The sequence below is a fragment of the Triturus cristatus genome, chromosome 11, assembly GCF_964204655.1.
Source record: "Triturus cristatus chromosome 11, aTriCri1.1, whole genome shotgun sequence".
Classification (NCBI taxonomy): domain Eukaryota; kingdom Metazoa; phylum Chordata; class Amphibia; order Caudata; family Salamandridae; genus Triturus; species Triturus cristatus.
The window spans coordinates 1,083,042,874-1,083,057,568 of NC_140594.1; the positions used below are offsets into that span (position 1 = coordinate 1,083,042,874).

At 39.8% G+C, this 14,695-nt stretch overlaps 1 protein-coding gene across 6 annotated transcripts in view; it reads right to left on the reverse strand.

Moving 5' to 3' along the window:
- ECT2 (epithelial cell transforming 2) overlaps positions 1 to 14,695 on the reverse strand; it is a 210,481-nt gene that overhangs the window by 168,123 nt on the left and 27,663 nt on the right. For 4 of the 6 annotated variants that reach the window (XM_085635428.1, XM_085635424.1, XM_085635429.1 and 1 more), the window contains exons 2-7: positions 14,262 to 14,398; positions 13,162 to 13,241; positions 12,966 to 13,058; positions 11,810 to 11,992; positions 8,731 to 8,820; positions 3,790 to 3,897 (exon numbers count right to left, since the gene is read on the reverse strand). In XM_085635428.1, the coding sequence (XP_085491554.1) occupies positions 3,790 to 3,897; positions 8,731 to 8,820; positions 11,810 to 11,992; positions 12,966 to 13,058; positions 13,162 to 13,241; positions 14,262 to 14,391 (684 nt within the window). In that variant the 5' untranslated portion in view covers positions 14,392 to 14,398. The remainder of the gene's footprint in view (positions 1 to 3,789; positions 3,898 to 8,730; positions 8,821 to 11,809; positions 11,993 to 12,965; positions 13,059 to 13,161; positions 13,242 to 14,261; positions 14,399 to 14,695) is intronic. The other 2 variants (XM_085635430.1, XM_085635427.1) reach the window with 1 other exon arrangement.

The following is a 14,695-nucleotide window of genomic DNA, read 5'->3' on the forward strand; positions in this document are numbered from 1 at the left end:
ATAGGCAAAGTAGAACGGTCGAGGTACGTGCTGGCAATTGGAATTACGAAATACAAGGACATTAGAGCTACATGGCGGTTGCATCAAGAGCTGGGAATAGGAAGGGATACACAAGATTTATTCAGATAAATCTTCATTTGCACAGGTAGTGCTGGAAAGGATTACCTGAAACAAATGCAATTATGCATTCTCCCTTCAATGTAAAAGTGCAAACTGTACTTCTAAAAAAACATTTTTTAAAGGAGGGAGTGAGACTTGCTTATGGATGTTTGGGAAGATGCTCTTAATGGAAAAAATAACTTTCATTCTTCCACAATAGACTGTTTGGGACATAAGCTTTAGAACAGATGCTGTAGATATGACAAGAGTACTTTGCCCAAAACATGGTGATGTGTGTGGCCAGCTTAACTCCAAAGAATGAAATGTAGGAAACTGGGCTTTTGTTGCAGTTGTGCCTCCACATTATAGCTGCTGGATGCAGATTTTCGACTGACAGTGCACGGAGGCCTGCTAACCAGACCTCAGTGCCAGTGCTCCTTTCTTAAAACAAAGTGATGTCTGATTGTTTCACTATTGGCTAAGGACTTTAGCACCCTTTAAATCACTAGTAAATGGTACCCAGGGTCCCAAGGGTATGGGTACTAAAGAGGGTTTCTACAGGCTGAAACATATCTTATGCCACCCTCAAGGGCCCACACAAATTCCACACATCGCTGGCTGCATGACATGGTGCAAACCAGGTTTGAAAACATGACAAGGCGCACTCCTGTGTGCCATGGGAAATAAATTGTATGTTCTATAGGCGAGTCACCTGTACAGCAGCCCTAAGGCAAGGTGCATTAAAGCACATGTGAGGACATATTTGAATGAGCAGGTATGCCCCTCTAATGTCTAGTCAATTACTAGATATTGCACATGAACAAGGAAGCCATCTCAAGGTATGTACTGGGCAAAACTTGGTTTTCCCGCTTCATGATGGATTCACTGAAACCCAAGGTGTCTGGTATCAAACAACTTAGATTAATAAACCCTCACCAATTTCAGAGTTGAATTAAATATTTCATGCACCCAGATGATACCTTAGAGGTACCCGCTGAACCCTACTAGTCCTCTAGTGTGCTGGCTGACTGGTCCTGTCCAGCCTGCCACCGCAGACTAGTTTCTGACCCCCTAGGACATGAGAGCCCCACTGATGTCAGAAACAATGTCTGCTCTGGCCAGAGCTTCATAGAGCCCATTGACTGATATGAGGGCGTGGCTTCCCCCCCCCCCCCCCCGTCTCATTTGGCACCAGGATGTGAAGGAAATTAGCAATGCAAGGAGGCGTGCTACGCCTCCAGGCTAGTCACACCCCTAAGGTGGGCAGCCTGGAGTGAACATGAAAGCGAGAATTCTAACTGATTTTGTGTGGTGAAACTAGGAACTCTGGGACAGGGTGATGCCCCCTCACCACAGAAAGTTGTCATCTAGTGGGTGTAGTGACCAAAGAGGTGAGAAGCCCATTGGCTACTATGCTTTACTCCCCTTAACATCCCTTATGGAGTATTTATGTGGACCCCTGACACCAGGCAATCAGATTCGACTACTGGGAACCAAGGAATAAAGAAGGACCGAACAGAGCGAGAACTGAAGACCTGAACCAAAGATCGGCACAAAACCCTGCCAGGCTGCTAGCACTTTGACCCCTGCTGGGACCGACTTCGCCAAACGCTGGACACCCTCCCCAAAATCCTTAAAGGACTGCCCTGCACCTCAAAAATCGTAAAAGATTTCCCTTGGAGTAGAGTATCTGCAGGGTCTGCAAAGCATCTGCTAGTCCACCGTGTTGCTAGCCATCAGACTCACTGAAAGAGCAGCATGACGAGAGAAAGGTCTTCGCGCTTCAGGACGTCGGATCCATCGCCTTACCAAGACGCCCAGAGAACCGGAGCAGTTGCCGCAACAAGGCTTGTTGATGGCTTAGTACGCACTCCAACAGAACAAATCAAGACCTACCATTGAGGGACATCAGGGTCCACCAGGCCAGCACCAAGAGTGGCCCTGCTGTCCTGTTACCCCTCTTCACTAGGTCCCCAAGATCGACAATGAGCCACTGACTCACTGCGAACCAATGCCTCAAAGCACCCCCAAGCATGCCCAAGTGTCCTTTTCACAGACCGTGTTCCACTTGTGAAAAGGCAGGCTTGAGAGAGGTTCCTTGGAATAACCTTCGAGTAAAGGAGCGACGGACTCTCAAATGCTTTATCCCGGTTTAACAAAATGTTTATCTGCTAAAAGTTCCTAAAGGTCACTCATCCTCCCTATTGGAGCAATGGTTACTAGATGTCAAACACCATATGTCCAAGAAAGAACCAACCTCTGACTGCACCTTTAGTTTATACACCTTACAGTCTGCTTACAAAGTCTGCATTTTCCTCTCAATCACAGGAATACCACTACAATATCCCATGATGACTTCGCCAATTCAAGAGAAGCTGAACTTCGGTATAGAGAGTCAATCAACATGTTTTTTCTGCAATAGGACAGGTCAATGCTAAGATGGATGGGTTAATAGAACACTTTTGAACAGCAACATATCTATTACATGCTGGTGGGAGAAGGGTGCACAGATAATTGTATGTTGAAGAAACAATCTAATGAACTGCAGATTGTCCAAATGCTTTCCCATCTGGTCTGGGGCATTATACCGAATAAAATATTAGGACAAAGTATGAAGACAGAATGTCTAAGAGGGAAGTGAGCATTAACAGGTTCTGAAAGGAGGACTTCTTGATGAAGTCTTAAGGATACAAAAAAAAAAAAAAAAAAAAAAAAAAAAGAGAACAGTGTACCAGGTATACTGTAAACAGTCAGGACCACATCTCTAGCAAACGGAATGCTTGTAAGGGACATAAGATAAAGTCCAAAAGATTTTATATAGGAGAGAATTGTACAAGTAGAATCGTAGAACTGTAAAGTTCAACTTAGTCAACCGAGTAAAAAAATTTTTTTTTAACTCAAATTAAATGATTAATTACTGATCAGCATCTGACAGACTTAGCAACTTAAATAGATGGACTCATTTTAATTTTTCTGCCTTGGAGAGGGACTTACACGTGTGGAAACAGTATGCTTTTCTCCAATTTATTCTGATTATGTAGAAAACAAAAAGGCTATTAAAGTACATTCTGGAGCATAAAGCAATTAAGAAGTCGCCCTGGTCTCTCACTATCTCTCCTAGCTTCAGTCCCAAGGGCAAATAAAGCGAATTGGGGTGGACGAAGCTTCTTAGTGAAAGCAACTAAGGCATGGAATACACTTCCATTCCATCTTAGAAATATTACTAATCATCTGGAATTTAGGAAGGCCTTCAAGACATGGCTATTCACACTTTAACGCCTTTTTTACCTACCCGGTTTCGGACCAAGGATGGACTCCTCTTCTATAGCGCCAGGACACCTACGGGTACTAGTCGCGCTTTATAAAAATTAACATAACATAACTATTAAATGTTATTTAAAAGGCACAGAATGTACAACTTATCTCCGGGTACATTCATACAGATGCAGAGGACCCATCTCTATTGAAACTAGGAGACCGGCATAGAAGTGAAGTTGTTCCATTGTCATTGCGAAGTGCTTGCTACGCTTTACAATTAAATAAATTGTGTAGTATGCCAACAAAGGGCAGATAAGAGTAGTGTAATGGGGAGACCAAACTACTAACCGAGTTCTTGTACAATAAAACGAACAGGGGAAACATTTACCAAAAAGAAAAAACAAAAAGCTTGTATCAAAAATATTAACATACCCTGAATTTGTCTCCGTGTGTAGAACTGGCAACAAGGTGAGTAACTTTAGAACTGAAATCTCTTTTAATAGTTCCTCCCATGTGATGCACCAAATTAACAAGTTTTACCTGAACAGAAAAGGAAATGGGTTCATGTACAGTTTGAAAAACATGTTACTGAAAACACAGGCTAATAAATAGGTCACTGGAAAATAGGCTTCAAGTGCAAAACTACTACAGTCAATAAAAAGCATTGAAATCCATTTGAAAAGAAAAAAAAAGTCCAAATAAATCAGTGTTGCAAGGTGCATCATCATAGAGGCTAAACGGCCATTGGCAGTTTAGAATATGCTGTGAATATCTTGCCGAAAGATTAGGACAGAGCCATAAACCTGTAACAACAGTCCTGAAATCCAGGCATGTGTAAGAGGAAGAGACAAAGTACAGTCAAAACAAATGTAAACAAATATCTGAAAGGAATCCACATTAAATGCCAGTTATTCATTGCCTTTAAGTGGAAAACATTTTAGTTTTAAGCCCTACATATATAGGCAATATTTCACACAAACATTACATCCTATACAAGCACATGCACCCAAAATGCATTAATATATACATTTAGAAACAAGTGGCTTCTAAAGAGAGTACACTCCGAGCTTATGAACGTGTCCTTTATCTATTCTACAGTGTTTCTATTGTACACTGCACTGTACAAGGTTCTATATAGTAAATATACCATTTATTTAGGTGGTTACAACAGGTGTACTCCACCATCAGGACAAAAAACATTTAAACTATGGTACACAATGTGCATATTATCTGATAAAATACAGAGGATGTCCAACCATCATACTGTGCCACAGCATTTAGTGCTGCTTCCTAATGAAATTTCAGAGGATGTCCAACCATCATATTGTGCCACAGCATTGAGTGCTGCTTCCTAATGAAATTTTATCTCAAAGAACCTTTTGTCTCTCTGCATGACTTTTTCCTTCATCTTCCCTGGCCCCCAAAAAAATAAAAAAAAAGTGCCGCAAGCCATTCCGCTTACTCAAAACAAAAGGGGGGAGAGACCTTCCAGTAGAGATTTTGCTTTCATGATCATTCCATGTGTAGTATGTATGGTGTGAAAGCATGTTACAAGCTAGACACGCCCGATTGTATGTAGGCAAAAACATGACTGCATTTTATGACGCAATGCATGCAGTAGCTGTGGTGCCTAATAAAAGTACTATGATTAAAACAGTAGCGCTACTAAAATGCATGCTCAAACTCCACATTTTCCATTTAAAAACTCCATGTTTTCTAACTGGGTTTAAACTAACAGGACAGAGGAGGAAACGTTCCACTTCTCTGGTGCATGACTTGCAGCCACAGCTGAAAGGGAAGGTGAACCTGTAGCGATACATCTTGGAAGGAAAAAGCTGATTTAGTTTCTTTAGCTACCATGTGCTTAGGCAAAGGGGCATAATCAAATTTTTCTATCAGGGCAGGAGCCGAGCACAAGTGACCATTCCTTGCTCCTTAAGACAACATTAGTCAAAAGGTATACAAGGAGCCAGAGTGGGGTGCGAGTCTGCAGAGGGGTGATTCCGAAGGACTGAATTCCCATTGCTGAACTAATTCCAACAGAAGTCATGTGGGGACAATATATACCACTGGTATAATTAAGGATTTGTAAACCATTATAAATCATACATGTTAGATGAATAACATTTAGACATTCTGAGTAGGGAACCCACTACTAGGTTAGGGATGTGTGATATCACTTCTATGCGGCGCCAGGAGAGACCAAATGGGTTGGTCACCGCTCACCTTGACGAAAGTGTGACTATAGGGAGCTGTCCTCGCTCCCCCGGCAGCTAAGTCTAGATTTTTAAATGAACTTGGTTCCTCGTGGAGAGCAAGGAACTCTCCCACATTTAGCCTGAGCAGCTACTCAGAAGGGTGACTATCCTTCACCCATGGATCAGAAGGAAGTAGGGTTAGCACCCATGGGATCATATTGGTGCGAGTCCTGATGAAAGCCGGGGTAGTACATTTGGCCGGCTGAAACATATCACGGTTTTGCAGAGTGGAGGGACTGGCGTCTCATTATAAGCTCCCCAGTCAATCATCCACTGGTCCTGTTGTGACCATTCTTGACTCTAGACAGGGTACCCAGTATTAAAATTATAATAGGGACTCCCTGGAACCAGTTTTATTCACGTTTTCTGCACATATTTTCACCTGTGATCCCACATAGTCCATTGTGTGTTGTATGGTCTTCCCCCTCCCTATTGCTCCACTTCCAGCGGAGGTGTGTTAGCAGCCCTATGATGAAGCATGACAGCTTGCTGGTGTGAGGGCAGTTTTAATACACGTGTTTCCCTCACATGTACCGACAGCTATCAGAAATTTAAAGTCCCTCTTCTAGGTTGTGTTTTATATGGAGGCCCATCTAAAATGTGCCACAATATGATTATCTGCAGAGTCATTTATAATAATTATAATCATTCTGATATATAGGATGTGAAGACAAACACTGCATATCTATACAACTGTAAAAAAAAAAAAAAAAAAAAAAAAAAACACTGAAAAATTATTTTGTGGAAACAAGGTTGTGCTCCATTTTGCCCTTCACCTGCAGATTAGATTGATGTGTTTGCCAGACTCTGGTCACTGCTCGAGAGTAACTCATTAAAAAAAATGAGTGGGAAGTTCGCCAGTTCTTTTCCCAGAAAAAGCACACCTTCCCTTTTGGAGCTAATGAGGTCTACCAGATGTTACCCCAGTAATGCTGAAGTGAACAAAATTCCCTTTGCTTTCCTTAAATGTACCAGATTGAGATCCAGCTTTTCCGTCTTATAGAATTAAAAACCTATTTTAAGCAAATATTTCAAAATGCTCTCCCATTTCTAAGCAAGCCAGTCTGTAGATACATTGACAAGGCAGGTTTGGTCCATGAGGCAGGATTCAAATCTCTCCCTGAACAGGTAGGTCTTCAAGGTTTCCTTGAAAGACGGAAAATCAAGAGAATTCCTCAGTACAGAATTCAGTTTGTGCCAGAGTCTAATTAAAAACACTCCTGCGATTTCTGTGTGTTTGAAGCTTGGAGTTCATCTGGACCGCTTGTTTAATATTGCTTGATCTCAGGCTGCAAGTGTCATATTGGTATTGTTTCATATGCAGCTATCACATAGGTCATAGACCAAATGACCTGCAGGAAATTGCATACAATTCTGGAAAAGTCACAATCTGTGTCAAAACAATGCTCCAATGCCCCTTAGCCAGGTTTGTGCTATAAAACAAGCTACAGTAAAAACTTTTACAAAAAAAATCCTCCGGTAAACCAATGGCGCCCTCGCAAAACAGGTCTGACTTCAGGTTAAGTTCATTTTGAATTTTTGTTGGGGAGAGTGAGAATCCGCTTCAACATTGTAAGGTGATGTATGAAAGTGATCAGGATCGAGCCAAGCAAAGAGTTACATGCCTTCTGTGTGGGGTTAGCACGGTAGCAAGGTTGGCAACCTCTGAATGGAGATGGGAGCCACATATGGGTTTACGGTGATCATTTTAATCATCCATTTCATATAGCAGATGGGATTTCGGTATTTTCTAATTTTCTCAGGATATTCTTGCATTTTTACCAACTTTGTGGAGCTAGATTTCGTTGACATACATGTTTTGTGACTGGTATTGGGAGAGGAGGTTTAACAAGGGACAAATATCGAACAACTAATTGTTATTCCCTATTCTAATCAAATTGCCCGATTCTTAAAGTGAACTCACATTTTACGCCCCAGCCAGTTTTGAGCAATCAATCTGTCTGGAGCCCTGACTGCTGGTTATTGAGCGACTTAAGTAGTTACACTTTAATCCTCAATCGCCTGTTATTGTTTACTTCAACATCAGCGTTATTGGAAGTCAAGTTCAGAGAAGCACAGGATGATTTCACACCATGGAGCTAAAGTATAAGACGGCAAGGTTTGTTAGCTTAGATGGATAGTGAAATAATTTATCTTATGGGACTCAAGCTCACCCACCTCAGGTTCTTCGAACTAAACACAGTCTGTTCCTGCACAAAGGCAAGGCAGAAGTAAAATGTCGCAAAAGACAACCCAAAGGTTTACAGCAGAATACATATGGGACACTCCCGAGTACTTGGGGTAGATGTCTAAAAATGAATTTACAAGGACAGGCATGCCTCAAAGACCATATTCAAGCACACCCTTAGCTAACGATTAGTTAGGGGAAAGGGCTTTTTATATAGCTCAAGGACAACACGGAGTTGGCAAACTGAAAGCAACTCATACGTGCTTCGTCAGACAAATCTATATATATATATTTTTTTTTTTTAAAAGAGCAATGTTGAAAACTGGATTCTCCAATGAATCACTCACGAGCGACCAGTAGCTTTACACCTGAATACATCTGAAGCTTTTGTATATATATTTTCTCCCATATCTACCATACTTTGTTACTGCTGGCAATCTTTCCTGATGCACTAAGGTGATCACTGATGACAATCTTGCAAGGGGCCACACTAATGTAATCTCAACTTATGTGGTCACTATTACAAAACTAATATAGTATTAGTAGCTTGGGATAATTTTCGTAAGTAGCTCCCATTATAGCAAAGGTTGGAGACCCCCAAGATTAAAGGGTAAAAGGTCATTCTAGCAGCCAGATCGGGAACCCTCTTCAAAACACAACCTATCCTGTAGCTGCAACAGCTAGTGAAAGACTGAACGCAAGGCCAACTGTTCATATTGCAAAAGAAATGCAATACTTTCTTTCCATACCCTTTGGTACAGTTTGAAACATCCATAAAAGTAGAGCAAATTCACTTGCCAATAAAAACTGAGATTTATAAAGTGCGATGTATTTACACGAAGTATAATCCCTCAAAGGTAATATAGTAACTCAGATTTAAACACTCAAAGTTAATACATACTGGACAAAGGGTTTAAAATCTCTTACCAGTTCATCTTTTCTTCTGAAACCGGTGAAGCATAGCACAAGGTTTAGCATGCTTGGGGAGTACAATGGGCGTGAAGTGAAGGGCAAAGGCTGAAAAACAAATGGATTAAATACAACGTAAGAACATAAGAGGAAACCAGCTAGAAAGAAGTATTCATCACATAGAAGGTTGCAATAAAGCATTTAAAGTTATTCAACAAAGTACAGCTATATTTATTTATGGGTTTTTATAGCGCTGGAATCTACTCCAACTGGAGTATCTCTGCGCTTTTGGGCCGGTTACAAACCCTATATTATAGATCTCAAATCAGTTTGTGCTACACAAGTGCATTATTTACTTTAAAAAAAGATTAGACAGCCTGCGTACAAAGAATCGTCACATTTTTTTCACCAATGTGACTTTAGTGCTGTTTGTGGGGGTGTTTGGGGTACTGGTTCAAAAAGGATTTGCAACAAAAAAAAAACAAAAAAAACAAACAAAAAAAAAAAAAGACTTACTTTCCTTCACAAAGCATTTAGTTGATTTGACAGAAACATTGGTGGCAAGACAGTTCTAATGATAACACAGTAACAAGGACATTTCATATTTGCGTCATAGCACTTTTCTTTGATACTAGTTCTACTCTTAGTAGCCATACTACTTGGAAGCTAATAGGTCTCTGTGCCAGTCAAAGCAAGAGGCTTTATAATGAAGACTCAATTCGTACTAGTGTACAATCTGGATGGACAGTTATTGCTAAAGTTTTACGTGACGAAAGAGGTGGCGATTTGGAACTTATACGATCTAGAAAAGAAGCAATGTTGATACTTAAATTTGACACGGTCACCATTCAGTGTTACCATCCAGATTGTACACTAGTACGAATTGAGTCTTCATTATAAAGCCTCTTGCTTTGACTGGCACGCAGCAGCTTAGGCAACGCCTATTTACAGCTTCACCTGCCCAAACAGAGCACCGAAATAGAAACCTAATTTTGCAACAGTGGATAACAAATATGTCTCCAACTATACCTGCGCCTAATCAAACAAGCAAGCATGTAAAAAATGTCCTTTTTGGAAAACAATGTCAGCCGCATGTCTTCAATAAAGATTGAAGATAAAAAAACTGCCGTCCAGCGAAGAGTCCTTCCTCCATTTCCACGTATATTAACAACATGAGATCATGTACGATTACGTGACTAACGCTGACTCAACCCCATTGGATAACCGCGAAAGACTAAGCTAGGACACAAGTCGGTCCTGACTCATACTACGGACCTACTCTGCAATGCGTGAATTATTAGCTCACTAATGTTTTGTTCAAACCCTTCCACCCCTTAAAAAGAATTGGAAGAAGACTATAAAAGAGGCCATTGAACACCCCTTGATGCACGAATAAGGTACGATGTTGCTTTCCCATACACTGGAACTTACATAACTGTCAGCACCCGCCTCTACATGGTAATTAAGCGCAACTTATACTTTTTCTTCAGGCGCCATCAGATTATTCAGCGGACGCTTCGCTAAAACAAAGATTCGCCGCAAGCTTCAACTTGCTGCCCCTTTCTGTCTACACAACAGATTCTCCAACAAGTAAGCCAACATAATTGTAGGTTTGTTCCTGACTAAGATGTGACATACTGGTCCAACACGTAGCTACACCATTCTTTTCCATTTTTCTCACTCAGGTGACTTTCTTCGTTAGATCGGCTGATCGCAACGTGTTTCCATTAGAGGTAAACTTAATTTAAATGAGGTCTTGTTTTGCATACAAGTGAGAGGGGCACCAATTTTACTGAAAAATGGCTCTATTTTTAATTTACAGGTCCTGATGAGAGCCCCAGAAAAGAATGTGTCTCGAAACGCGTATCCCTCGTGAAGAAACCACAAGAAATTTCAAATAATCCAACAACCTTAGAGACTAATTAGCTAAAAAAAAAATATTCTTTCTGTGGTCCTAATAGAAAAAATTTGATTGTTTTGTTCATCAATTAATTGCAGGATATATCTATTTTAGAATGTGTCAGGAATGTATGTGTATGATGATATTATAGGAATGAATGGGATGCCTGACAAGTATGCTTGATGTGTTTTCAACGAATGGTGTGGTGAAATTTCTCAAAACTAGTCATTAATAGATGGTTGAAGTTTCAAATCATTCTTATAGATGGAAGTCTAAATAAATGAAAAGACAAAATAAATTCATTGATTAATTCAAAGAAAACGAAGGTCTTCTACACTTTGTTTCATCTCAAAATGTGTTCTCAAAAAAGAGGATAGAAGAGTAGTTGCAGTATTAGGAGTTTTTTTGTTATATCTGATTAGCGGCCTAGCTTTACTGCTTCCGGCCCACCTCCAGTGTTGGTATTGGCTCTTCTTCTTAGGGGCATTAAAGAGAGTGAAGGGCTGTGGGTTACCCCACTTCATCCATTGGCGGACTTGCACTGTGAGGAACAGAAGTTTGCTTGATAATACTTGCGTAGCTGCATGAAAAGATGTGCCCTTCAGTGCAAGGGTTAGGTGACCTGAGCTGTTGCAAAAATACTTTGACAAGAATTTCACACTTGCCACAGCCAGACTTAGTTGTTTTGCCCATACTGGTTTTCTTGATGGACATGAGTGCTTTGACTACATGCAAAAGAAAGTTACAGGAGACCAGTTTAACAAAAGCCAGATGAGCAGAGAAACATACGGAGGTATGCATTAAACAAAGTATTTTCCTCCAACAGCAGGACGGACATTCCAGTGTTTTTATCAAGGCCCAGGCAACTTGATACCATTTAAAAAAAATAGTTGCCGATTTTTAATAGTGATATTAAGAAACTACTATTTAAAAGCATATATCGACTGTGACAAGATAAAATAACTAAATGGCTGGTTAATAAAGAAAATGGACAATAATATGCCTTTAACCATAAACTCAATAGTATGCATTTTTCTGGTTGAGCAATTCAACTGACTTTGCATCCTACGCATTCACATCAGGCGGCACTCAACATTCGGTGAGATTATGCCAAAGTGGTAAGAGCTAAGAACATTCTACCTAAAAGCAGCAGTTCACAGTATCAAACACAAAGTACATAAGAGTTTATATACAGACCTCTCCTTTTTGTGAGCAATACAGTACGATGGGAGGTCCAAGGATACGGCATTCTGCTTTGTACAGGTGACTAAAGACAGGATTCTGGAAGTCTGACAGCACAAACACCGTCTCAAATTCAGGGCTATCTGCATCTCCAAATTCTTCCACCGTTTCCGTCTTGATGTACGACACTTTAATTTCCTTAATTTGTTTCACAATAAAGAATAATTATCCTTCTGAATCCCTCTCACACCCAGTTGACATTTTATACAAAGGACGTCTTCCTTGATTACAATTAAGAAAAAAATGAAACCTATAATAGCTGTCAATTTTTCTAAGCATTTATAGAGATAAGGTAAATTCACATTGCAAACCTCAAATAATTGAGATCCCTCCTAAAACTTTTTTTTGCAAAGATTGAGATCCCTTCACCGAAAATCAAAGATTATAATACAAGACAAACAAAGCCAAGTGAATTCCTCCAAGTATGTGAATCAAAAATTAGTATGGTTAAAATAGCACAACATTGGTGTCCCAATTTCAATCTATGACCCCTTAAATAAATAAATCAATGTCCCACTTCACCAAAACAATCACTCTGTTGCTTAAGATTATCATGCACCCAATTCCACAATAGAAACCTTAATCGGAAGTGCTTTCAGATTGGCTGTAAGCCAGGTAGAACGCTGGGAATTACCAACAAGAGATATCAAATGTAATTTAAAAACTTAGTAAAGCTTACAAGCAAGAACTCTCCTCTTGGGGTAGATTATACATAAAATAAGAAAGCCCGCTTCATTAATGTAGGGATCCATATGCAGGCTCATACGGTCAGATAAGTTAATGGAGGTTGATAAAAGTTCCTTTAAAAGGACTAATAACTGGACTGTGTGTTTTCAATGGTATATAAGAAATGCCTGTCACAAGTATGGATTGTTCTACTTAATGTACGAGACCCAGCTCATTACTTTTTCACAAGCAAGGTCAAATCCAAAACAACGCGAATTGCTTTAAATACACTAGGGCTGCAATCAATTTCCTGAAATCCACATCGATACAGAGAGAATCAAAAACACATTATGCATTGGAATGTTAGTTGTGCACTTAGATCAAGTCATCCAGTGAATTGCCGCATGCTCCATGCAAGTCCAGTGTGCAGAAGAAACGGACATACCATATTCACAATACTTTTAATAAACTTTTCACTTGGCTTTCCAGGACAGGGTTCCTTTAGCTTTACAACTGGAACTTCCATTATTTTAACTGTCTGAAAAAGGAAGACTCATATAAATCACAGACGACTGGGAGAAACAAGGATTATGGGGGTCGTGGCTGTAGATAGACCATTTCAAAACACAGGTGTCCCATACCTCCAAAGCTTTCAACAGCTCCTCGTTTTGTCCAGCGTCCTGCACCAAGACAACCCTAGTTTCAATTTGTGGCATTTCCTCTGTCGGGAAAACATGGGTATTTGCTTAGTTTTTCTACAGTAATCCAAATACCAAATTTCAATAAATAAAATACCCCCAAAAAAAAAAAAACAAATAGGCTGTAGTAGAGAAACATTCCCATTTCAAGATCAAAACACAAAAAAACACAATTCAGTGTGTAAGTGAATTCAAAAGAAATATAGGGTACAAAAGTAAACATTATCCGCTCTTCCACTGAATGTATTAGTGGACATTAAAGACTGCAATGACTTGCTTATATTTAAAATGAAAAACGATCATTTGCGTGAAACTGATTTATAGTAGAAAATTTTTGTCCTATCATTTTTTGGCCTAATTGGCTTTATGGTAAATATGGTTGTCCAGCATACTATTAAATTGTGCTTCCATGAAGGTGAGTTTTATTACGTCTCCATATCAAATGTAAACGGAGTCTCAGGACACAATTACTGTTCAGATTCGAGAGGGGGTGTTTAGGTTCCAGCAACAGAAGCTGGTACTTGGAAAGTTGGGACGGTGGGGTTCTGGAAAAGTTGGTTGCTGCTGACTGAGAAAACTCTTGACTGTCGCTAACTTGCAGTTACCACAACTAAAGAGGATGACCAGCAAATACATATGCATGCGGCAATAAGGTATTCGTTAACACCTTGTTTTGAAGAAAAGGCACTTCTACTAAAAGTGAAATCAGTCAAGATCTTCATTGTAGTATAATCCATTTACTGCTCTATGCATTTTATACGAGTCATGTATGCAAGGGCAGTGAATGGGCCACAGTGGCACAATCCTAGAATGTGATAGATACTCGTGTACACAGCAGAGTTCATAAACTAGACTATCACATGAAAGCCTACTTTCCTGGTGCTCATACGCCTGATGTTCTTCTACCCAACCACACCAAGAACACATGCCTTGATAACATTATCAAGGGAATAGTGAGCCTCTTTTCCAAGAGTACAAAACAAACATGATTTCTTGCACATAGATTACAAATAAAAGAAAGAAAAAGAATAGTTCATAGTTACCATCAATTTCTGAACCATTAAATAGGTTCTCCTTGGAAGTTTCTGCTATAAAAACAGAAGTATCACTCAACAGACTCCTGCCGGTTACAGAGGACATCACACTCTGATCGCACATGGCGTGGTCCATCATTCAGACACTACAAAATAATGCATTAATTAGAACATTAAAAGGCCTAAAAGAATACATCTAATGTGTTCAAAAGTCATAACAAGAGGAAATCAAATGCTGTGCCCCCTGACAATCACCTTTCTAAAAGTACACATTTTCATAATATCTCAGACTACTTTAGAAGCACAAGCCTCTACGTACCCTTGAAAAACCATGGAGTAGGCTTATTAATGTGAATGCCTGACGTGGATAACTTTTCTTTTTTAAATTTACCGATCCAAGATGGTTCAGTAAATTAAATAGTGTGAAAGAGCTTTTTATTTTT